The sequence below is a fragment of the Pseudophryne corroboree genome, chromosome 6 (genome assembly GCF_028390025.1).
Source record: "Pseudophryne corroboree isolate aPseCor3 chromosome 6, aPseCor3.hap2, whole genome shotgun sequence".
Lineage (NCBI taxonomy): Eukaryota > Metazoa > Chordata > Amphibia > Anura > Myobatrachidae > Pseudophryne > Pseudophryne corroboree.
Genome location: NC_086449.1, coordinates 571160136 through 571184221, shown reverse-complemented (window position 1 = coordinate 571184221; position 24086 = coordinate 571160136). Strand labels below are relative to the sequence as shown.

At 47.9% G+C, this 24086-nt stretch overlaps 1 protein-coding gene across 1 annotated transcript in view; it reads right to left on the bottom strand.

The window, feature by feature from the left end:
- LOC134932951 (sodium-coupled monocarboxylate transporter 1-like) overlaps positions 1–24086 on the bottom strand; it is a 168688-nt gene that overhangs the window by 128533 nt on the left and 16069 nt on the right. The window contains exon 4 of the mRNA XM_063927828.1: positions 17946–18013. Within this exon, the coding sequence (XP_063783898.1) occupies positions 17946–18013 (68 nt within the window). The remainder of the gene's footprint in view (positions 1–17945; positions 18014–24086) is intronic.

Sequence of the window (24086 nt, the reverse complement as noted above, 5' to 3'; positions counted from 1 at the left end):
AACACTACAGAAGCACAAGAAGTTTCACTGAACATAGCTCAATTGTTTTCAGTACCAGGTTTTCTCTCACAGAGCGGGATATCCAATTACATGAATTAACTTCGGGTCCTAAAAACTGACGTTTTTCTGACTTTTTCCCGATGTTTTGCCAAATTTTTTTTACAGGCTATTCAATATTGATCGCTCCGTAAAAAAAAAGCTGACCTCCTGAAAAACACACAGGTTCACTGAAACCTGTGTGTTTTTCGGTAGAAACAGCCCAGTTTTCGCATGAAAACGTAGTTGTTTCCGGGGATTTGGTTTCGCTTGCCTGAGGCAGGCGAAACAAAATCCCCAATAAGTCACGTCGCGCGCCGGCTTATCCGAGCTAACTAGATAGCCCCTGGCCTCCAGGCCTTAAGACTCAAACTGGGCCTAATGGATGGAGCCTGCCTTCACTCTCTATACAAAACCCCAGGATCCTTTAGCCAGCTCAACATATTCCTGGGTTGTTAAAATACATAGGTTAGAAACCTGGGGCAAATATACCTTTCTTCAAACACTATTCCAGCTATCTTGTCAGAGTACCAACCAATCAGCTCCTAACTGTAATTTTTCAAACACAGGGGCAGATGTATTAAGCCTGGAGAAGTGAAAAAGCAGTGATAAGTGAAAGATGATAACACATCAACCAATCATTACGGGTTTAAAAAATGACAGTTAGAAACATAGAATTTGACGGCAGATAAGAACCACTTGGCCCATCTAGTCTGCCCCTTTTTTTTTTTTAATCCTTTAGGCCAGGGGTGGGGAACCTTTTTTCTACCGAGGGCCATTTGGATATTTATAAAATCCTTCGGGGGCCATACAAAAATTCTCAACTTAAAAAATGACCCTGCCCCCCAGTAGGTCTGCCCCTTAGAGGTACTGTGTGTGCGCGCCGGAAGCACGCGCCAAAAAAATGGGTGTGGCCAGTTAAAATGGGACGTGATACACATATGCCCCCAATAGTGCGGTGCCAGATCCACAATTGCCCCCACAGTGCCAGATCCACAATTGCCCCCACAGTGCCAGGTATACAAATGCCCCTCACAGTGCCAGGTATACAAATGCCCCTCACAGTGCCAGGTATACAGATGTCCCCACAGTGCCAGGTATACAGATGCCCCCACAGTGCCAGGTATACAAATGTCCCTCACAGTGCCAGGTATACAGATGTCCCCACAGTGCCAGGTATACAGATGCCCCCACAGTGCCAGGTATACAGATGCCCCCACAGTGCCAGGTATACAGATGCCCCCACAGTGCCAGGTATACAAATGCCCCTCACAGTGCCAGTTATACAGATGCCCCCACAGTGCCAGGTATACAAATGCCCCCCACAGTGCCAGGTATACAGATGCCCCCACAGTGCCAGGTATACAAATGCCTCCCACAGTGCCAGGTATACAGATGCCCCCACAGTGCCAGGTATACAGATGCCCCCACAGTGCCAGGTATACAAATGCCCCCCACAGTGCTAGGTATACAGATGCCCCCACAGTGCCAGGTATACAGATGCCCCCACAGTGCGAGGTATACAGATGCCCTCCCCCCTCCCCTCCGTGCTGCTTACCGTGGGACACGGAGGAGAGCGCGGCTGTCGGGTGGGAGCGGCGGCGTGTAGTACTTCAAACCAGCCGCCGGTTCGAGAGCCAATCAGAGCTCGCGGACCGGCAGCCGCGGCTCCTGATTGGCTGCCGGTCCGCGAGCTTTGATTGGCTCACGGACCGGCGGCTGGTTTGAAGTACTACACGCCGCCGCTCCCGCTCGACAGCTGCGCTCTCCTCCCTGTTCTGACAGCTGAGACATGCTGCCGCCGGACTGAGCGGCAGCGTGTCTCACTGACACAAGCTGGTGGGCCGGACCAAACGGCTTCCCCACCCCTGCTTTAGGCAATCTCAACCCTTTTGGAACCTTAATTCTTTGTAAGGATATTCATATGCCTATCCCAAGCATGTTTAAATTGCTCTACAGTCTTAGCCTCTACCACCTCTGATGGGAGACTATTACACTTATCCACTACCCTTTCTGTAAAGTATTTTTTCCTTAAATTTCCCCTGAACCCCCCCCACGAGTCTCAGTGTATGTCCTCGAGTTCTAATGTTTCTCTTCCTTTGAAGAATGTTTCCCTCCTGAACTTTGTTAAGACCCTTGATATATTTGAAAGTTTCTATCATGTCCCCCCTTTCCCTTCTCTCCTCCAAACTATACATGTTAAGATCTTTTAGCCTTTCCGGGTACGTTTTGTGATGTAGGCCATGCACCATTTTAGTTGCCCCTCTTTGTACACTCTCTAATGTATTGATATCCTTCTGGAGATATGGTCTCCAGAACTGGACACAGTATTCCAGATGGGGCCGCACCAATGACCTATACAGTGGCATTATTACTTATTTTTTCCTACTACTGATTCCTCTGCCTATGCAACCAAGTATCTGACTTGCCTTTCTCATTGCTTTGTTGCATTGCTTTCCTGCCTTCAAGTCACTTGAAATAGTGACTCCTAAATCCCTTTCCTCCTCAGTAGTTTCCATTATAGTACCTTTGATACTATATTTAGCCTTTGGGTTTTTGAGACCCAAGTGCATGATTTTGCATTTTTTAGCATTAAACTGTAGTTGCCATGTTCTTGACCATTTCTCAAGCCTACCTAGGTCATCAATCATTTGTTTTACCCCTCCCGGTGTGTCTACCCTGTTGCATATCTTTGTATCATCTGCAAAAAGGCATACCTTCCCTTCAGTACCATCTGCAATGTCACCAACAAAGATATTAAAGAGAACTGGACCAAGTACAGATCCCTGGGGTACTTCACTGGTAACATTTTCCTCCATAGATTGCACTCCATTAACTACAACTGACTGTTTCCTATCCTGCAACCAGGTTCTTATCCATTTAACTGTTTTATAATCCACCCCCACGCTTTCAAGTTTATTTAGCAGTCTGTGATGTGGGACAGTGTCAAATGCCTTACTAAAGTCTAGATATGCTACATCTACAGCTCCCCCTTGATCTGTTATTTTCGTCACACAGTCAAAAAAGTCAATAAGATTTGTTTGGCATGATCTCCCACCAGTAAATCCATGCTGTTTTGGATCCTGTAAGTGGTTTGATTTAAGATATTCCACAACTCTTTCTTTTAATAGTTTTTCCATTACTTTCCCTACTACTGATGTAAGGCTTACTGGTCTGTAGTTACTTGCTTCTTCCTTGCTTCCACTTTTGTGCAGTGGAACTACATTTGCTCTTTTCCAGTCCTCTGGAATAGCACCTGTATTTAGTGACTGGTTAAATAATTCTGTTAAAGGTGTAACCAGCACATCTTTTAGCTCTTTGAGTATCCTTGGGTGTATCCCATCTGGTCTCATTGATTTATCCACTTCTAGTTGTGAAAGTTCTGTTAGGACCTTCTCCTCTGTAAATGTACTTTCATCTACCTTATTTTTATGAATGTCCTTGCAACTTAACTGTGGCCCCATCCCTTCTTCTGTAGTAAATACTGAGCAAAAATAATTATTTAGGTGATCTGCTATTGCCTTGTCACCCCCCACCAAATGCTCACTCTCTGTCTTAAGTCTTATTATTCCTCCATTTGATTTTCTCCTTTCACTTATATACTTAAAAAAAAGTTTTGCCCCCTTTATATACTGACTGGGCCATTTTCTCCTCAGCTTCTGCCTTTGCATGTCTTGTCACTTTCTTAGCATCCTTCCGTCTGCCCAGGTACACCTCTTTGTCATTATTATTTTGAGTCTGTTTGTATTTCCTAAAAGCCATCTTTTTTGCTTTCACACTAGTTGATACTTCGTTTGTGAACCACACTGGCTTCCTTTTCCTGGTGATTTTCCTAACTCTTTTGATACAAAGATCAGTTACACTTAGTATTGCACTTTTCAGTTTTTCCCACCTCTCCTGCACTCCTTCCAAGTTCCACCAGTCCGCCAATGAATCACTTAAACATCTCCCCATTTTTGCAAAGTCAGCATTTCTAAAATCCAACACCTTTGTTTTTGTGTGACAGGAGTTGGATCCTGTCTTTATACTAAACCATACTGCTTGATGATCACTGGATCCCAGGTGCTCACCCACATATATGTTGGATATCCTATCACCATTTGTAAGAATTAAATCTAATATTGAATCTTTGCGAGTGGGCTCTGTCACCAATTGCTTGAGAGATGCTCCCTGTAAGGAATGTAGACATTTGCCACTTGTAGCTGAACTTGCAAAAGACCCATCCCAATTTACATAAGGTAAATTAAAGTCTCCCATGATTATGACTTCTCCCTTTAAAGCCATTTTAGTGATGTCCAACAATAGGTTCCTGTCCAAATCCTGCCCCTGGCCTGGTGGTCTATAGATCACCCCAATGCAAATAACATCCTTCTCCCCAGTTTTTATGGTGACCCAAAGGGCCTCAGTTTTGTCTTCAACATTTTGTATTAAAGTAGCATTTTCACATACATTGCTACCCCTCCTCCTATTCTTCATATTATATCCTTCCTAAATAAATTGTATCCTGGTATAGCTATGTCCCAGTCATGATTTTCATTGCACCATGACTCTGTAATTGCCACAAAATCCAGGTTATCCCTTGTCATTATCGCAATTAGCTCTGGAATTTTGTCTCCTAAGCTCCTTGCATTTGCACACATAGTTTTAAGAATTTTGTCTGTGCATTTGTTATTAGTAGCCATGTCCAGACTGTACAAAATAAATGACAAGTTTAAGTTGAAATTACCTGTTTGGGGATGTTGCTCAGTGTTTGATATATTTTTTTTTTTTACTAATCAGGAATCACACTGTGTCCTTTACACCATGAATACACCTCCCTAAATGTAAATATATAGTACATCTGACCACAATGACCAAATGATCAAAGGAGATAAACACCAGAGAGCATGCAATAATAAACTATGTTTCACTGTGCAACTTCCCCACACATGCAATGCCAATTACAAGCCAATCATTGCATAAAAAAACATACATGAGTTTGCATAAGAGAGAGCTGTAGTGAGCAGTTTGTGGATGTCTTTTCAGAGTGTAAAGAGACAGATAATATTGGTACAGGTGAGAATTCAGTTGGTTTTGGTAAGCTATAGACATAAATTTGTGTAGTTGCGGATGAAGTGGAAAGGTCTTGCAGCGTTCCTATCACAGATTTAAGTTATAAGAATGGGTTACTCAGGCTGGAGTAGTTTGATGTGTAGAGGAACTGGACTCACATTTGTTTGAAAGCTGTCCTTTAGTGGCCCAGATTGTGGAATGATTGTTGTTCTTCTGTTTTCCTTTGGTTTAACGTCGGTGTAACGTCGAAATTATTTTTAAACTTGTAGTTATCCTTTGAATAATGTCCTTTGAAGTAATGGCCCACAAGCCTACGGCCTAAGCCTTCCTAATGCTCTTTAAGTAATGGACCAAGCATGTGAATACACTGATTACATCCAAACTCCAATGAACCCTCCCCCAGCAATGACTAGTAATAAAACAGTTTTAAGAAAAAAAACTAACAAACCAACCAACTGAGATTTATCACAGTCATGCCCTCATGCCTATACTCAGGAGATAATATTCCAATTTATCAATAGCAACCCATCATGTGCACAATCTAATATAAAAGCAGATGCCTTATGCCTAGAGCAATGCTATAATTCTTATCACCCAATTTGCGATTTACTATTTCAGTGCAATCAGTAGTGATGATCTGCAGCTCTCATTTACAATAAAACTAGACAAGTATATATTCACAAGCAGTTATTTGAGTGCAATGTTCTGCAGGAGTGCAGTTAGGAGCTGACTGGCTGGTGCGTTATCACCTTCCACTTATCACTTTTTTATCACTGCTTTATCCCTTCTCCAGGCTTAATACATCTGCCCCATGGTCTGTAACATGGAAGTATGGAGCTGACTGGCTGGTATTTTATCTCTCTCTACTTTATCAGTCTCTAAGGCTTAGTACATTTCCCACCTAGTAAAGACTATAAAAATAAATAAAAAATTGGATCCATGTTATCACATATTATGGAATACAAATGGAAAAAAAACAAAGGAATAATAATACATACACTATAATATGAAAACGCCTGACAAAGTTGATGTATCAAGCAAATTTGCATTTGCCTATATAGGGCATTCCTATTGTGTCCACTTTCTTACTTCACTTTTCCTTCATTATCCTATCCTTTACCATTGTTGACCCTTTGCTTCTATTGCACTAAACACCATATAAGCAGCAGGAAGGATTAAAAGATGGCTCCCCCACAAAGAGGGCTGCTGCTGACCAATAGAAAGCTAGATTGCCTCTCCCAAAAGTCTCAGGGGTTGGAAGGCATGTAGGGAGAGGACTGGCTGCTTCTGCAACTGCCTCTTTCCCGAGCGTTTGCACAACGGGAGGGTGGGGCAGTGGGTAAAAAGTACCACCTCCTAGTGGTGGTAGTCCGGGAGGCAATGGAGTCGGTTGCCGCCGGGCTCCAGCAGTGAAGGGGGCACCTTCTCCATTGCCTCCTGTGACAGTGCTGCTGCCCGGGTTCCGAATGACACGCCCGGCTCCCGCCCCTCTGACAGCGCATCTGCCCAGCTCCATCTTCCAGACCACGGCTGGCCGGCTCCCGCCGCACATTGCAGCTGCCCGGCTCCCCAGACAGCGCCGATGCTCAGCTTGACACCCCCGGCCGCTTGGCTCCCGCATGACACCCCACGGCTGTTCGTCTCCCGCCCCCATGACAGCGCAGCTGCCCAGCTCAGTTTTCCGGACCACGGATGGCCGGCTCCCGTTTCACAGCACAGCTAACCGGCTCCGGCCCCCACATGCTGACACCACAGCTGCCCGTCAACTGGTGAGAAGATGGAACTTTATGGTGGAGAGAGTCAGTGTGGGGACAGTGTGTGTGTATGTGTGTGTGTGTGTGTGTGTGTGTGTGTGTGTGTATGTGTAAATGTGGCTGCGTATGTGTGACTGTGAGTATGTAGATATGTGGCTATGTGTATATGTGTGGCTATGTGTGTATAAGTGGTATAATGTGTGTGCGTGCGTGTGTGTGTGTGTGTGTGTGTGTGTGTGTGTATATGGCTGTGTGTAAATGTGGCTGGGTGTGTATTTTTCTATATGTAAGTGTGTGTATGCGTGTATATGTGGCTTTGTGTGTATACCTGAACTGGGCCGAGTGGGAAAAGGGGGGGGGGGATATGAATTAACTTATGCCTCTGCCACCTACCCTCTCTGTGTGAGAAGCAAGTACTGCAGTGCAGTGGCGTAACTAGAAATTTTTCTCCCACAGTCCAAAAAAATCTTTGGCGCCCCCCCCCCCCCCATAATTGGCAGTAGTAAAGGGACAAATATGCGCGTGCCGCCAAAAAGGGTGTGTGGCTTAGTTGAAATGGGCGTGGCTTCACATCAAGGGGCGTGGCATTGCAGGAAAAGTCTACCTTATACCCCAGTTTTGCAACCTGCACGCCCAGACGTTAGCCACCACAGGAAAGAAAAATAATCCTGATTCATGCCCCTTACATTATTTGTCATTTTTCCTCCTTATAGTAATGCCCAGTATACATGTTGCCACATACTGCAATGGCCCTTAGACATTATGCCACACACAATAATGCCCATGACACAATATGCACACACTGTAATGCCCCCGACACATTATGCCACACACCGTAATGCCTGTGACACATTATGACAGGAATCGCAATGCCCGTTATACATTATGCTACACACTGCAATGCCCCTGATACATTATAGCACATACAATGTCTGTGACACATTATGACACACACCGCAATGACCCTGAGACATTATACCACATACCACAATGATCGTGATATAGTATACAACACACCGTAATGCCTGACACATTATGACATACACCGCAATGTCCATGATACATTATGCCACACATGGTAATGCCCATTACACATTAAGTTCTACAGTAAGGCTTCTAATTACTTTTAAATTACCTGCTCGTTGCCAGGGGTTTCATGCTCTTGGTTCCATGCACGGTGCCAGGGATTTTCATGCTCAGGGTGTCATGCTCGTTGCCAGGGGTTTCATGCACTGCGTGTCATGTTCGTTGCTAGGGGGTAGTGCTTGTTGGTAGGGCCGTGCTCCCAGTGCCACATATGCCCCCAGTGCCAGGTACATGCCCCCAGTGCCAAATATACCCCCCCCAGTGCCACATATGCCCCCAGTGCCAGATATTCCCCCAGAGTGCCAGGTATATGCCCCCAGTGCCAGATATTCCCCCACAGTGCCACATATGCCCCCTCAGTGCCTGCTTTCCCCAGTGCCAGATATTCCCCCACAGTGCCAGGTATTTGCCCCCAGCAGGGGCGGAACTACTGGCGGGGCAGGCAGTGCATTGCACTGGGGCCCCGCCGCACTCAAGGGCCCACAGCCGCCGGCCGGCATTACATGAATGAGTCACAATGACTCATTGTATGTCATGCCGCAGCCGCACACCAGCGCTCCTGTGACCCGCCCGTCATAAGGAACGATTCTGGCCACCCGCACACGAAGGAGGGAGGAGGGTCCGTCCCTCCCTCCCTCATATACAAACAGGTCACAGTCTCTCAGTGAAGGAGAGAGCCGCAGCAGCGCTTTGTTACTGGTGGAGGCGCTGCTGCTGCTGCTCCTCTGCTTCACTATAGGCTGTCTCTGAGAACAGCCTATAGGGAAGCAGAGGGGCAGCAGCAGCAGCGCCTCCACCAGTAACACAGCGCTGCTGCGGCTCCCTCCTTCACCTCCCTCCTCCTTCTTCTCTACTGCCCGGGAAGCTGCACCGAGGAGCCTGAGCCAACAGAAAGGGTAAGTATAATTCTTCTTTCTTTCTTTCTTTCTTTCTTTCTTTCTTTCTTTCTTTCTGTCTCTTTCTTTTTTTATTTGTTGGGACTGCCTGCCGCAATGTGTAAAAAGGGGGGACTGCCTGCCGCTATGTATAAAAATGGGGAATCTGGCTGCCGCAATGTAAAAAATGGGGAATCTGCCTGCCGCAATGTAAAAATGGGGAATCTGCCTGCCGCAATGTGTAAAAATGGGGAATCTGCCTGCCGCAATGTAAAAATGGGGAATCTGCCTGCCGCAATGTGTAAAAATGGGGAATCTGCCTGCCGCTATGTATAAAAATGGGGAATCTGCCTGCCGCTATGTATAAAAAATAAGAATTTACTTACCGATAATTCTATTTCTCGTAGTCCGTAGTGGATGCTGGGAACTCCGTAAGGACCATGGGGAATAGCGGCTCCGCAGGAGACAGGGCACATCTAAAGAAAGCTTTAGGATCACCTGGTGTGCACTGGCTCCTCCCCCTATGACCCTCCTCCAAGCCTCAGTTAGGATACTGTGCCCGGACGAGCGTACACAATAAGGAAGGATTTTGAATCCCAGGTAAGACTCATACCAGCCACACCAATCACACTGTACAACTTGTGATCTGAACCCAGTTAACAGCATGATAATAGAGAAGCCTCTATAAAAGATGGCTCACTACAACAATAACCCGAATTTTTTGGTAACAATAATTATGTACCAGTATTGCAGACAATCCGCACTTGCAATGGGCGCCCAGCATCCACTACGGACTACGAGAAATAGAATTATCGGTAAGTAAATTCTTATTTTCTCTAACGTCCTAGTGGATGCTGGGAACTCCGTAAGGACCATGGGGATTATACCAAAGCTCCCAAACGGGCGGGAGAGTGCGGATGACTCTGCAGCACCGAATGAGAGAACTCCAGGTCCTCCTCAGCCAGGGTATCAAATTTGTAGAATTTTACAAACGTATTTGCTCCTGACCAAGTAGCTGCTCGGCAAAGTTGTAAAGCCGAGACCCCTCGGGCAGCTGCCCAAGATGAGCCCACCTTCCTTGTGGAGTGGGCATTTTAAATTTTTTTGGCTGTGGCAGGCCTGCCACAGAATGTGCAAGCTGAATTGTACTACAAATCCAACGAGCAATCGTCTGCTTAGAAGCAGGAGCACCCAGTTTGTTGGGTGCATACAGGATAAACAGCGAGTCAGATTTTCTGACTCCAGCCGTCCTGGAAACATATATTTACAGGGCCCTGACCACGTCAAGCAACTTGGAATCCTCCAAGTCCTTAGTAGCCGCAGGTACCACAATAGGTTGCTTCATGTGAAATGCAGAAACCACCTTAGGTAGAAATTGAGGACAAGTCCTCAATTCTGCCCTGTCAGAATGAAATATTAAATAAGGGCTTTTATATGATAAAGCCGCCAATTCTGACACACGCCTGGCTGAAGCCAGGGCTAACAGCATCGTCACCTTCCATGTGAGATATTTTAAGTCCACAGTGGTGAGTGGTTCAAACCAATGTGACTTTAGGAAACTCAACACAACATTGAGATCCCAAGGTGCCACTGGAGGCACAAAAGGAGGCTGTATATGCAGTACCCCTTTTACAAATGTCTGAACTTCAGGCACTGAAGCCAGTTCCTTTTGGAAGAAAATCGACAGGGCCGAAAATTGAACCTTAATGGACCCTAATTTTAGGCCCATAGACAGTCCTGTTTGCAGGAAATGGAGGAAACGACCCAGTTGAAATTCCTCTGTAGGGGCCTTCTTGGCCTCCCACCACGCAACATATTTTCGCCAAATGCGGTGATAATGTTTTGCGGTTACGTCCTTCCTGGCCTTGACTAGGGTAGGGATGACTTCATCTGGAATGCCTTTTTCCTTCAGGATCCGGCGTTCAACCACCAAGCCGTCAAACGCAGCAGCGGTAAGTCTTGGAACAAACAAGGCCCCTGCTGGAGCAGGTCCTTTCTTAGAGGTAGAGGCCACGGTTCGTCCGTGAGCATCTCTTGAAGTTCCGGATACCAAGTTCTTCTTGGCCAATCCGGAGCCACGAGTATCGTTCTTACTCCCCTTTGCCGTATAATTCTCAGTACTTTTGGTATGAGAGGCAGAGGAGGGAACACATACACTGACTGGAACACCCACGGTGTTACCAGAGCGTCCACAGCTATTGCCTGAGGGTCTCTTGACCTGGCGCAATACCTGTCCAGTTTTTTGTTGAGGCGGGACGCCATCATATCCACCTTTGGTTTTTTCCAACGGTTCACAATCATGTGGAAGACTTCTGGATGAAGTCCCCACTCTCCCGGGTGTAGATCGTGTCTGCTGAGGAAGTCTGCTTCCCAGTTGTCCACTCCCGGAATGAACACTGCTGACAGTGCTATCACATGATCTTCCGCCCAGCGAAAAATCCTTGCAGCTTCTGCCATTGCCCCCCTGCTTCCCGTGCCGCCCTGTCTGTTTACGTGGGCGACTGACGTGATGTTGTCCGATTGGATCAATACCGCCTGACCCTGAAGCAGGGGTTTCGCTTGACTTAGGGCATTGTAAATGGCCCTTAGTTCCAGAATGTTTATATGAAGAGATGTCTCCAGGCTTGACCATAAGCCCTGGAAATTCCTTCCCTGTGTGACTGCTCCCCAGCCTCGCAGGCTGGCATCCGTGGCCACCAGGACCCAGTCCCGAATGCCGAATCTGCGGCCCTCTAGAAGATGAGCACTCTGCAACCACCACAGGAGGGATACCCTTGTCCCCGGTGACAGGGTTATCCGCTGAAGCATCTGAAGATGCGACCCGGACCATTTGTCCAGTAGGTTCCACTGGAAAGTCTTGCGTGGAATCTGCCGAATGGGATTGCTTCGTAGGAAGCCACCATTTTTACCCAGAACCCTTGTGCATTGATGCACTGAGACTTGGTTCGGTTTTAGGAGGTTCCTGACTAGCTCGGATAACTCCCTGGCTTTCTCCTCCGGGAGAAACACCTTCTTTCTGGACTGTGTCCAGGATCATCCCTAGGAACAGAAGACAAGTCGTCGGAACCAGCTGCGATTTTGGAATATTGAGAATCCAATCATGCTGCCGCAACACTACCTGAGATAGTGCTACACCGACTTCCAAGTGTTCCCTGGATCTTACCCTTATCAGGGAATCGTCCAAGTAAGGGATAACTAAAATTTCCTTCCTTCGAAGGGATATCATTTCGGCCATTACCTTGGTAAAGACCCGGGGTGCCGTGGACCATCCCTACGGCAGCGTCCGAACTGATAGTGACAGTTCTGTACCATAACCTGAAATACCCTTGGTGAGAAGGGTAAATTTTGACATGAAGGTAAGCATCCTTGATGTCCCGAGACATCATGTAGTCCCCTTCTTCCAGGTTTGCAATCACTGCTCTGAGTGACTCAATTTTGAATTTGAACCTCTGTATGCAAGTGTTCAAAGATTTTAGATTTTAGATTTTAAAAACGGTCTCACCGAGCCGTCTGGCTTCGATACCACAATAGTGTGGAATAATACCCCGTTCCCTGTTGCATGAGGGGTATCTTGATTATCACCTGCTGGGAATACAGCTTGTGAATGGTTTCCAAAACTGCCTCCCTGTCAGCGGGAGACGTCGGTAAAACAGACCTTTGGAAACGGCGAGTGGGATACGTCTCGAATTCCAATTTGTACCCCTGAAATATTACCTAAAGGATCCAGGGGTCTACTTGCGAGTGAGCCCACTGCGCACTGAAATTCATTGAGAACGGGACCCCACCGTGCCTGAACTTGTAAAGCCCTAGCGTCATACTGAGGGCTTGGCAGAGGCGGAAAAGAGTTTCTGTTCCTTGGAACTGGCTGATCTCTGCAGCCATTTTCCTCTCCCTCTGTCACGAGCAGAAAAGAGGAACCCTTTTGTCCGCTTGCCAACCAGGACTGCGCCTGATAATACGGCGTCTTATTTTGAGAGGCGACCTGGGGTACATCCCCTTTTTTGTTAAGGCAATACTTCCAAATGCCGTTTGGAATCCGCATCACCTGACCACTTTACTGGTATAATTGGACAACGCACTTATACTTGATGCCAGTCGGCAAATATTCCGCTGTGCATCATGCATATATAGAAATGCATCTTTTAATTGCTCTATAGGCAATAATATACTGTCCTTATCTAGGATATCAAATTTCCAGTCAGGGAATCCGACCACGCCAACCCAGCACTGCACATCCAGGCTGAGGCGATTGCTGGTCGCAGTATAACACCAGTATGTGTGTAAATACATTTTAGGATACCCTCCTGCTTTCTATCAGCAGGATCCCTAAGGGCGGCCATCTCCAGAGAGGGTAGAGCCCTTGTTCTTACAAGCGTGTGAGCGCCTTATCCCCCCTAGGGGGTGTTTCCCAACGCACCCTAACCTCTGGCGGGAAAAGGTATACTGCCAATAACTTTTTAGAAATTATCAATTGTTATCGGGGGGAAACCCACGCATCATCACACACCTCATTTTATTTCTCAGATTCAGGAAAACTACAGGAAGTTTTTCCTCACCAAACATAATACCCCTTTTTTTGGTGGTATTTATATTATCAGAAGAGTGTAAACTTTTTCCATTGCCTCAATCATGCAATGTGTGGCCCTATTGGAAATCACGGTTGTCTCTTCACCGTCGACACAGGAGTCAGTATCCGTGTCGGCGTCTGTATCTGAGGTAACGGGCGCTTTAGAGCCCCTGTATGAGACGTCTGGACATGCACAAGCTGAGTAGCCGGCTGTCTCATGTCAACCACTGTCTTTTATACAAAGCTGACACTGTCACGCAATTTCAACAGTACATCCACTCAGGTGTCGACCCCCCAGGGGGTGACAACACTATTACAGACACTCTACTCCGTCTCCTCATCATTTTTCTCCTCATACATGTCGACACAAACGTACCGACACACAGCACACACACAGGGAATGCTCTGATAGAGGACAGGACCCCACTAGCCCTTTGGGGAGACAGAGGGAGAGTTTGCCAGCACACACCAGAGCGCTATATATATACAGGGATAACCTTATATAAGTGTTTTTCCCTTTATAGCTGCTGTATTGTTTATACTGCGCCTAATTAGTGCCCCCCTCTCTTTTTTAACCCCTTTCTGTAGTGTAGTGACTGCAGGGGAGAGCCAGGGAGCTTCCCTCCAACTGAGCTGTGAGGGAAAATGGCGCCAGTGTGCTGAGGAGATAGGCTCCGCCCCTTTCTCGGCGTCCTTATCATCCGTTTTCTTGTATGTTTTGGCAGGGGTTAAATGCATCCATATAGCCCAGGAGTTATATGTGATGCATTTATTTTAGCCATAAAAGGTTTTCTATCGATTTATTGCGTCTCAGGGCGCTGCCCCCCCAGCGCCCTGCACCCTCAGTGACCGGAGTGTGAAGTGTGCTGAGAGCAATGGCGCACAGCTGCGGTGCTGTGCGCCTACCTTTATCTGAAGACAGGAAAGTCTTCTGCCGCCGATTTTTCCGGACCTCTTCGCTCTTCTGGCTCTGTAAGGGGGCCGGCGGCGCGGCTCCGGTGACCCATCCAGGCTGAACCTGTGATCGTCCCTCTGGAGCTAATGTCCAGTAGCCTAAGAAGCCCAATCCACTCTGCACGCAGGTGAGTTCGCTTCTTCTCCCCTTAGTCCCTCGATGCAGTGAGCCTGTTGCCAGCAGGTCTCACTGAAAATAATAAACCTAAACTAAAACTTTCACAAAGAGCTCAGGAGAGCCCCTAGTGTGCACCCTTCTCGTCGGGCACAGAAAATCTAACTGAGGCTTGGAGGAGGGTCATAGGGGGAGGAGCCAGTGCACACCAGGTGATCCTAAAGCTTTCTTTAGATGTGCCCTGTCTCCTGCGGAGCCGCTATTCCCCATGGTCCTTACGGAGTTCCCAGCATCCACTAGGACGTTAGAGAAATGGGGAATCTGCCTGCCGCTATGTGTAAAAAGGTAGAATCTGCCTGCCGTAATGTGTAAAAAGGGCACGCTATCTGCCGTTATGTGTAAAAGTGTATGGTGTCTGCCGTAATGTGTAAAATGGGGACGCTGTCTGCCGTAATGTGTAAAATGGGGACGCTGTCTGCCGTAATGTGTAAAAAGTGCACGCTGTCTGCCGCTATGTGTAACGAGGGCACGCTGTCTGCCGCTATGTGTAACGAGGGCACGCTGTCTGCCATTGTGTAAAAAGTGTATGCTGTCTGCCGCTATGTGTAACGAGGGCACGCTGTCTGCCGTTATGTGTAAAAAGTGCACACTGTCTGTCGTTATGTGTAAAAAGGGGAATCTGTTCGCTGTAAGGAGTAAAAGGGTCTCTACCTGGTGTAGTGGTGCTACTGTGCGGCGTAATTTGAAGAATGGAGACTACTGTGCACCGTTTTATGAATTGGTATTATTTTGTGGACACACCCCTTCCCCACGAAGCCACGCCACTATGTATTTTTGCGCGCGCCTACGGCGCGCACTGCCCATGGGGTGGACTTGGATGGGATGGGGGGGGGGGGGGGCCCCAAAGCATTTTGTTGCACCTGGGCCCACCGCTTGCTTGTTCCGCCACTGGCCCCCAGTGCCAGATATTCCCACAGTGCCACATATGCCCCCTCAGTGCCTGCTCCCCCCAGTGCCAGATATTCCCCCACCGTGCCAGGTATATGCCCCCAGTGCCAGATATTCCCCCCCAGTGTCACATAAGCCCCCTCAGTGCCTGCTCCCCCCAGTGCCAGATATTGCCCCACAGTGCCAGGTAAATGCCCCCAGTGCCAGATATTCCTCCACACAGTGCCAGGTATATGCCCCCAGTTACAGATATTCCCCCACAGTGCCGCCAGGTACATGCCCTCAGTGCCAGATATTCCCCCACAGTGCCTGCTCCCCTATTCTCCCCCCCCCCCTGCCGCTCCTTTGTGTTGGAGGGACACGGAGCGCACAGCGCGCGCCTCACCTGTGTCCTTGCTGGCTCTCCTGCGGGTCTAATAAAGAAAGTGCCGGTTCGTGAGCCAATCAGAGCTCACGAACGGCACTTCCTTTATTACACCGGCCGGAGAGCCAGGAGGGACACTGGAGAGGCGCGCGCAGTGCCCTCCGTGTCCCTCCAACACAGCAGCGGAGGGAAGGAGACCGCAGATTGACATGCGGACGCTCGTCCGCATGTCAATCTGTTCTAAGTCAGTGGCGCCCCCGCAGCCCCTCGCCCCCAAGCCACCGCGAGGACTGCGGGGGCAGTAGTTACGCCACTGCTGCAGTGCTAGAGCAGGCGATAAATTTAGAAAAACCTTGACTTCTATCAAGTGCGGAGCTGATAGGGATTCCTTTGACATTTGCAGGATCCATGGCTGTATAACAGATAATTCATGTTCTGATTTACCTAATACTGTGCACATACACAGCAATTTGATCACCTCTGCTATAAAGTTACCTTCTTTGGAAGGCAGCCTATATGACAATGACTACTTCAAGTAGGTGCGTATCAACAGAGGAGGAGGCCTGTGTGCAGTCTCCATCCAGGACACCTCCTTTCTAGCCAGCAGAGCAATAGACTTTGGGCACTAGGGTCACTTGGGGACCCTAACGCTGTACCAGAGTCTAGTGTGCATGCGTACGTCTCTAGGAAAATGGTGCAGCGGCCCTTTTGCTTGTGAGTTTCCAACAGCGCATGCGCAAAATCCCGGGAAAATGGCCTCTGCACCATTTTCCTAGTGATTTGTCCAGCGCTGATGCTCCCGACACAGGACTCCAGAGGGTACAAATTGGGTGCAAGGTGTGCTGTGGTAGCCCCATTGGACACTGTGTGTACCGCACGGCGCACGCGCTGCACCCATTATAGATACACCAGTGACTTCAAGCCATATTGCACCGTGTGCATCCATGTGTTGGAGGAAGAAGGATAGACTTATGCTTAAACCACCAGAGTTTAATGCATATCCACAATTATTACTATTAGAAGTTGCTATTACAGAGACATACTAAGTGGACAGAGTTTACCACGCCAATGGTACACAACGCAGCGGCTATTCTGATATGTTCATGTTATTTGTGTAACTGTAAGCCGGTAACAAGTGTGTGTGATTGTGGGTGCAGATGTTATGAGATGGGTAGCAACATCATTAATAAGTTCCTAAGTAATGTTTAGTGGTTTAGTTTATAATATGTTTGACATTCACAAAGTTGACATTGATCGTGTCAACACTGGGCGTAACAGGGAAAATGTGGGAAAATTCTGACTTTTTGCACATTTCTGCTTGACTACCGCAGTAGGGGGCGAGCAGAAATAAATGGTTGCCTGTGGTATTTGCATCTGAATGGAGCAACTATTGAATTGTTTCGTTTGGCCCAGAGCACCAAAAAAAACTATTGAATTCCCCACCAAGCATGAACTAGTGTAAACTTATTTTATAATGAAGTCTTCTTTTCCCCATCAGATTAGCTAGACTAGTTTACCTGATATCATTTATACATAAACTGTTGAGGACAGCCTACAAGCATTGAATCTGCTCCAGATTCAGGTAAAATGGAAACCAGGTTGCAAAATAAGGGAATGAGAAAAGTATTACAAATAATACACATTTGTGATACTATTAAGTGAATAAAATGGCTGCGTATATATAATGCAGAGCAATCAAAAGGGCAAATTCTATTGTAATATATTGGGCCTGATTCATGTTTGTAAGTAAAGCAAAAAAAAGCAAGAAACTGGGCAAAACCATGTGGCACTGCAGGTGGGGAAAATGTAACATGTGCAGAGAGATTTAGATTTGGATGGGGTGTGTTTAAACTGAAATCTAAATTGCAATGTAAAAATAAAGCTGTCCAACATTTGTGGGCTACATGCAAAAGAAGCCAGTATTAACCTGGCCTGCACAGACTAAAATATAAACATATTTGCTCCCCTTACATTGCAACTTGGTTTGTTCCAGACACAAGGTTAAGTGCTTTTTTTTGCTTTACTTGCAGACATGAATCAAGCCCATTGTTCCTCATTTTTATAGTGTTGTTATTCTAAGAATACCAACAGCATCAAATTCACAACATAAAAATGAGGACACAAATCTAATTTGTTTAGCAAATACAAAATCGTAGCATATAATAACAAATTCAAAAGTAGCAAGACAACATACCATTGAACAGTAGAAAGTGCATAGTAGTCCAGTTGCAATCATTGCTCCCCAAAGATTAAATCCTGAGACTGAAATAAACAAAACAATGGTCAACGTTAAGCAAAATAATTAATATGTCCACACAAAAAGTATCGCAAAAAGTCTATGTGTATATATATATATATATATATATATACATAAAAAGAAGAAAAACGCACTCGCTTCCACTTAAAAGTACATCAGGAATTACCGGCTCTGGAAAGAGAAGGGTCTATCTAATTCCTCCAAAGTATTTGACCCAGGAGGCTCCTTGTTTTCATTTTCGTCCCTCCAAGAGAGTTATGACTTACCACATTCTCATTTTTTCATGTATCTCCAGACTCGACATTACCTAGATTCAGTCACTCGTATACGCACTACTTCACGGGACACACCCTCTCCTTCTAACCCATTGCTGATCTCACTTAATATTCATAGGGCTGGCACAACACGCATTAGACAGATCTAAACCATTCTAACATCGAATACGGCAGACTGTAGATGGGATAGACTACTCGCTCAATGGCGTAAAGACATCCCTGGCCTGACCAGTCATCATCAACTCAGTGATCATTATGTTTCTACTCTGAAAGCTCTGGTTTCACCCTACCTACAGGAAGTCCATCTCCGTACATTGCAAAGAGCCTATATCTCAGAATATCTCCCCAATACAACATGCTAGGTTTAACCCCACGGAAACCGGGGAATGTTCCAAGTGCCATATCCGCACAGCTTCTTTTTATCATATGTTTTGGGAGTGTGGTCTGATCCGGCGTTTTTGGCATAAATTAGAGGCTTATATTAATCAGCTGTTGCATATCTGTGTGACGGCGACACCCTTATCCTGCATATGTGCAAATTTTTCAGAATGGGACTTAACTTCTAGGCAACGGCGGACTCTACCGTTTCTCACAATTTTGGTAACGGTTTCCCAAAAAATTATTTTATCCCACTGGCTCTCGTCCTCATCTCCAACTTTAGTAGAAGTTCATGGTAAACTTTTACAGATATTATATTATGACAGGAAATCGGTCCAAATTAATATTGAGCTGGGTGTTAAATCTTTTTACAAAAAATGGGGCCTTTATATTGATTTGCGGGATCAGGCCACACAAACTCAAATATTTAGAGTATTTGAACATACTGAATGGTTCCTCCACAGGAAGATTCTAGAAGACTCTACGATATGATAATCTTCACTTTTGCATTATAATAATCTCAAAGGGAAAAAAATATATATATAGTTCTAATACTTTTCGAATTTATACCAATGTATCAATTACTGATGCTTCTCTTGCCTCGTGATAGAACATACTCACCTCCCCTCCCTATTTACCCTTATGTGTATCCCCACCCCCCATTCTCATTCTTTGTTGCTCCCCTTTCTCTTCTTCTCTTCTTTCCTATATAGTTGTATTTACTGTCTCAACTAATATGCTCCAGGAAGGGATGTTCTGACTGGTTTACATAGTTCATTGTGTGTGGACTTGTCATAGGGGTATGTGCACCTTATTCTAATCTTGTACTACTATGTTTCTGATGGAAGTCTCAGTTTGTTTCGACTCCACGATCTTTAATTCATTATTGGATCGCTAGTTATGTCTATGTTACTATACTATTGAGGATTTAATGTTTTCAACATATGGTACGAATTACTGATATGCCATTTATGTTTCATATTTCCTACGATGTTGAATATTCACCATCTACCATGGATAGATATACACAGCTATGTTGTTTATCCACTTCATTCATTGCCTACCTGTTCTTTGTTTATGTTTTATATTGAATCACTTGAAAATTACAATAAACAGATTTTTTTTTTTTAAAGTACATCAGGTGCTGAAGTCCCTGTATCCCGGAGCACAAATATCACCATTTGAAATACAGAGCACAGATCACTCAGCCGCCGCACATACCGGAACCGGAAGTGCGTTCCAGCAGTAACTGAGTTGCGTTCCACACTCTACCGCATTAGCATTACACGGACCGCTGAGCCGCCATACTGACCGGTACCGGAAGTGCGTTCCAGCGGCGGCCGGCGTGCATTCCACCAGCACAGTTAGTGGTGAACACGAAAGGGTGAGATGACGTGAAGGGTGAGAGAGGTAACACCGGTGTAGATGATCGTGAAAGTTATGACAGGCGCCCTGGCTACTTATAGGAGCAGTTTCGTGGTCAGAAATTGTGGAGCCCTTGAGGAAGGTGGTCACGCTGTTGGGCCTTATATAACTATTACCTCCTGAAGTTTGGCATAAGTAACATGTTTTAAAGCTTACAATTTTTTGGATGGAACAATGTCATACTTGCTGCTCTCAATGAATTTTTGTGAAAATCTTTGGACACTAAAGCATTTGAAAATCTATGGTGTGCTGGTTTCTATGTGGATGGCTACTTGGTGTGCTATACATATGTGGACTATATATATACCAGGTGATTCATCACGCCCTACGGGCGCTTTTCACACCATCGTAAGGGGCTACGCCCCCTTAACCTTTGCACGCCCTTGTGGTGATTAAATCACCTAGTAGGTGCTGTGGTTGGGGGAGTGGCGGGTGCAGGGTAGACGCGGATGGGGGAGGGGGTCCGGGGGTGCAGCGGGTGGGGGAGGGCGGTTCTGGAGGTGCCATGAGTGGGGGAGGGGCTGGTGCGGTGGTGCCACGGGTGGGGGATGGGCGAGTGCGTGGGTGCCGCGGGTGGGGCTCTGGAGCCACCGCGGGTGGTGGAGGGGCAGGTGCGGTGGTGTGGCAGGTGGGGGAAGGCGGGTGCTGCGGGTGGGGGAGCGGGTCCAGAGCCACTGCGGCTGTGGAGGGGGGGTGTCGGGGTGCCGCGGATGGGGCCCGAAAGTACTGCGAGTGGGGCGAGGGGCGGGTAATGCTTCTCCACCTGGAAGCAGCTAAGCAGCTGTCCTCCCTTTGGCAGTGGCTCACCCGGAGACTTGCACAGCAGCCAAGCAGCCAGTCACTATTGTTAGTGCCGGTGTCCCAACGCGCCGCATTACAGGGAAGAAGATGTACTCAATAAACTACAGCTAAGGGCTGCTGGGAGGTGTCGTTTATTTAGTACGTCTACTTCCCTGTAATGCGGCGGGTTGGGATACCGGCGCTAACAATAGCGACTGGCTGGCAGAACTGGCTGACTCGCTGAATCAATGTAAAAGGTGAGAGTGCTGTGCAGTGTCAGTGACAATGCACACCCACTGCATTGCACTGCACTGTCACCTTTTACATTGATTCAGCGTCCAGACATTACCCTCCGCGATATCATCCACTCTATCCATTACATTAGCCATCTCTAGGTTCCAGGCCGGCAGCCCAGGTGCGGTGTTGCGGAGTCAGGGCCTCTGGGGATCTGGACACGGCTGTGGCAGGGAGGCAATTCTGTGACATCACGCGCAGAGGAGGCTCCTGGGCTCAGAGAGTATGCAGCGCAGGGAGGGCTATGAAAGCCTTCCGGTGCGGCGCTTTCATACACATCTATGCCGGTGACCACAGCAGCTTTTGTTCCACCTGCGTCGCGGCTAGGGAGTGGGGATTGTTGATGGCAGAGGGGGCAGGCGGACTGTCAGCAGGACATCGGACACTGCAGTAAAAGGATTTCTTTTCCCTTTCTACAGCACAGAGACTTGCTGCAGATGCAATGGCATACCCTCCAACTGTACATTTTTGGCAGGTACAGTACCTTTTTTATGCTCTGTACCGATTTTTGGCTCTCCAAACTTCCATTGAAAGTATAGGAAAAGAGGTGTGGCCACGCCACAGTACCCGTGGCTATGCCCCTTTTCAATTTTGTAGCGATTTTTATCCGTAAATTGTTGGAGGGTATGTTGCAGTGACGTGCGGTGAGGTCACTGGTTGGGGAGGCACTGGCAGCTAACAAGCCCCCCCCCCCCCTCCCCCCCGAGAAAAAAAAAAGTGTGGTCCCCCGATACATCAATAAAACCAGCACTAGGCAGAACCAGCCAGGGGGAGTAATGCCATAGCAGGAGAGACACTCAGTGTGGGGTCCCCCTGCCATAACATTAATCATCCCCCCAGCCAGTCAGCCCAGGGTTGGAATTCCTCGGAAAGTGGGAACCCCAAAAACTAAAAATGGGGTCCCCCCTCCCGAGCAATAACCAGCACTGGGCTGATAGCCCAGTGCTATGCCCCACACCCCTGGTGGCGGTGGGTGCGGGGTTCATTGTGTGTTAATATTGTTCTTTACAGGTGGCCTACAGGTCCCTGCAAGCCTGCCCCAGCATGCTGGCACTTGGAGAACCACAAGTGCCGGCATGCCCGGACATAAAGGGCCCGCTGGCACCTGTAGTCCACCTGCAAAGAATAGTAATATTGTTCTTTACAGGTGGCCTACAGGTCCCAGCAAGCCTGCCCCAGCATGCTGGCACTTGGAGAACCACAAGTGCCAGCATGCCCGGACATAAAGGGCCCGCTGGCACCTGTAGTCCACCTGTAAAGAAAATATTAAAATAAAACACCACACGGTCTTAAAAATAAGTTCTTTTGCGTGGCCACCACCTTCCCAGGGCTTCCTGCGTCTTCACCTGGGGGGGCGCCACCTCCCCAGGGCTTCCAGCGTCTTCACCTGGTGGGCGGCGGCTGCTAAGCTCTTTTGCATAGCCGCCGCCCATCCAGGACTTTCGGCGTCTTCTTTCTTCAGGAGCTCTTCACAGCTCCTCCTCCGCCGTCGGACTGACGCTCCTCTGCCTCGCGCTGACTTATATAAGTCAGCCGGAGGGGCCGGGGCGATGACGTGGCAAACCGTGATTGGCTCGCGGCGGCCATCTTGAATTTCAATAATGACGCTGAGGCGCCATTTTTGAAACTGGTACGGCTCCGCTGCCAAACTCTGCAGGCTAAAGGTAAACCTCTGCCGCCCGCACCGCCGCCGCAACCCACCGCCTGCTCCACCGCCGCCCGCACCACCGCTGCATCCCGCCGCCCGCACCACCGCTGCATACAGCCGCCCGCACCTCCTCCGCCAGCGTCGCCCACAAAGTGATTGACAGCGGATCCAGTGATGGATCCGCTGGCCAATCACTGTGGCCTCACTGACAGGGACGTGCTTTCATAGGTTGAAAGCACGTCCCTGTATGAAAGCGGCACCTCCAATGGTGCCGCTTTCCCATATATTTTCAATGGGCTTTTACTGCCCCTGGCTAGTCCCCGCCCGTGCCCGCCCCCCGCTCCCATACCTTTCCCCAGAGACAACGGGAGGCACCACGATCGGTGCCTCCCAAACACATAAGGAGGGGAGCAATGATAAGAATAATATTAAGAGGATACATATGACACAGAATATGTGTCATATGCATCTTCTTTGTATTATCTTAATCATTAATGACAGGGAAGGCACTGCCTCCCCTGCCTCCCCTGACTGCACGTCCCTGGTATGTTGCTGCAGATGCAGTGGGCCTATTTTGGGGTGTGGACCTGGAGCTGCAGCTCCATCAGCCCCTGTCACACGCCATAGGCGGCGTTCACCACGCTTACCCCTGCGTGCCTGCTGGTCTGTGTTGCGGCCTCCGCCTTCGATGGTCCACGGGCTCCAGCGCCTGGCTGGCGCGGCTCCCGGTGGTTCCCCGGGGCAGGGGCGCCGCCATGACACCCGGCATCACGTGGGCGGGGAGCAGGTGACGTCATCAGACTGTTCCGCCAATCCAGCGAAGGCGGGAGATTCAAAGGCAGACGCCGGGCAGCGCCTCGGCGCCTGAGTATCGTCTTTTCCCCTGAAGTGGATGCCAGTGCTCTTGTTCCCGGCGAGTCTCTCTGCAGTCGTACCCTAGTGTCTCCGGCGCTTCCAGGTGCCAGTTGCTCCACAGTTCCAGCGTATACAGCGGCTGGTGTGCTCCTCTGCAATCCAGTCACCAGTGCTTCTTGGAGTCAGCGTGGGCTGCGGGCTAAACGTCGCTTTCAAGTTTTACAAGTCTTCAGTGTCTTTAAACACCGCTCTCAAGTTCTACAAGTCTTCAGTGTCTTTAAACACCGCTCTCAAGTTCTACAAGTCATCTGTGTCTTTAAACACCGTTCTCAAATTCTACAAGTCATCTGTGTCTTTAACCACCGTTCTCAAAGTTCTACAGTGTCTTTAATCACCGCTCTCAAGTCATACAAACCACCAGTG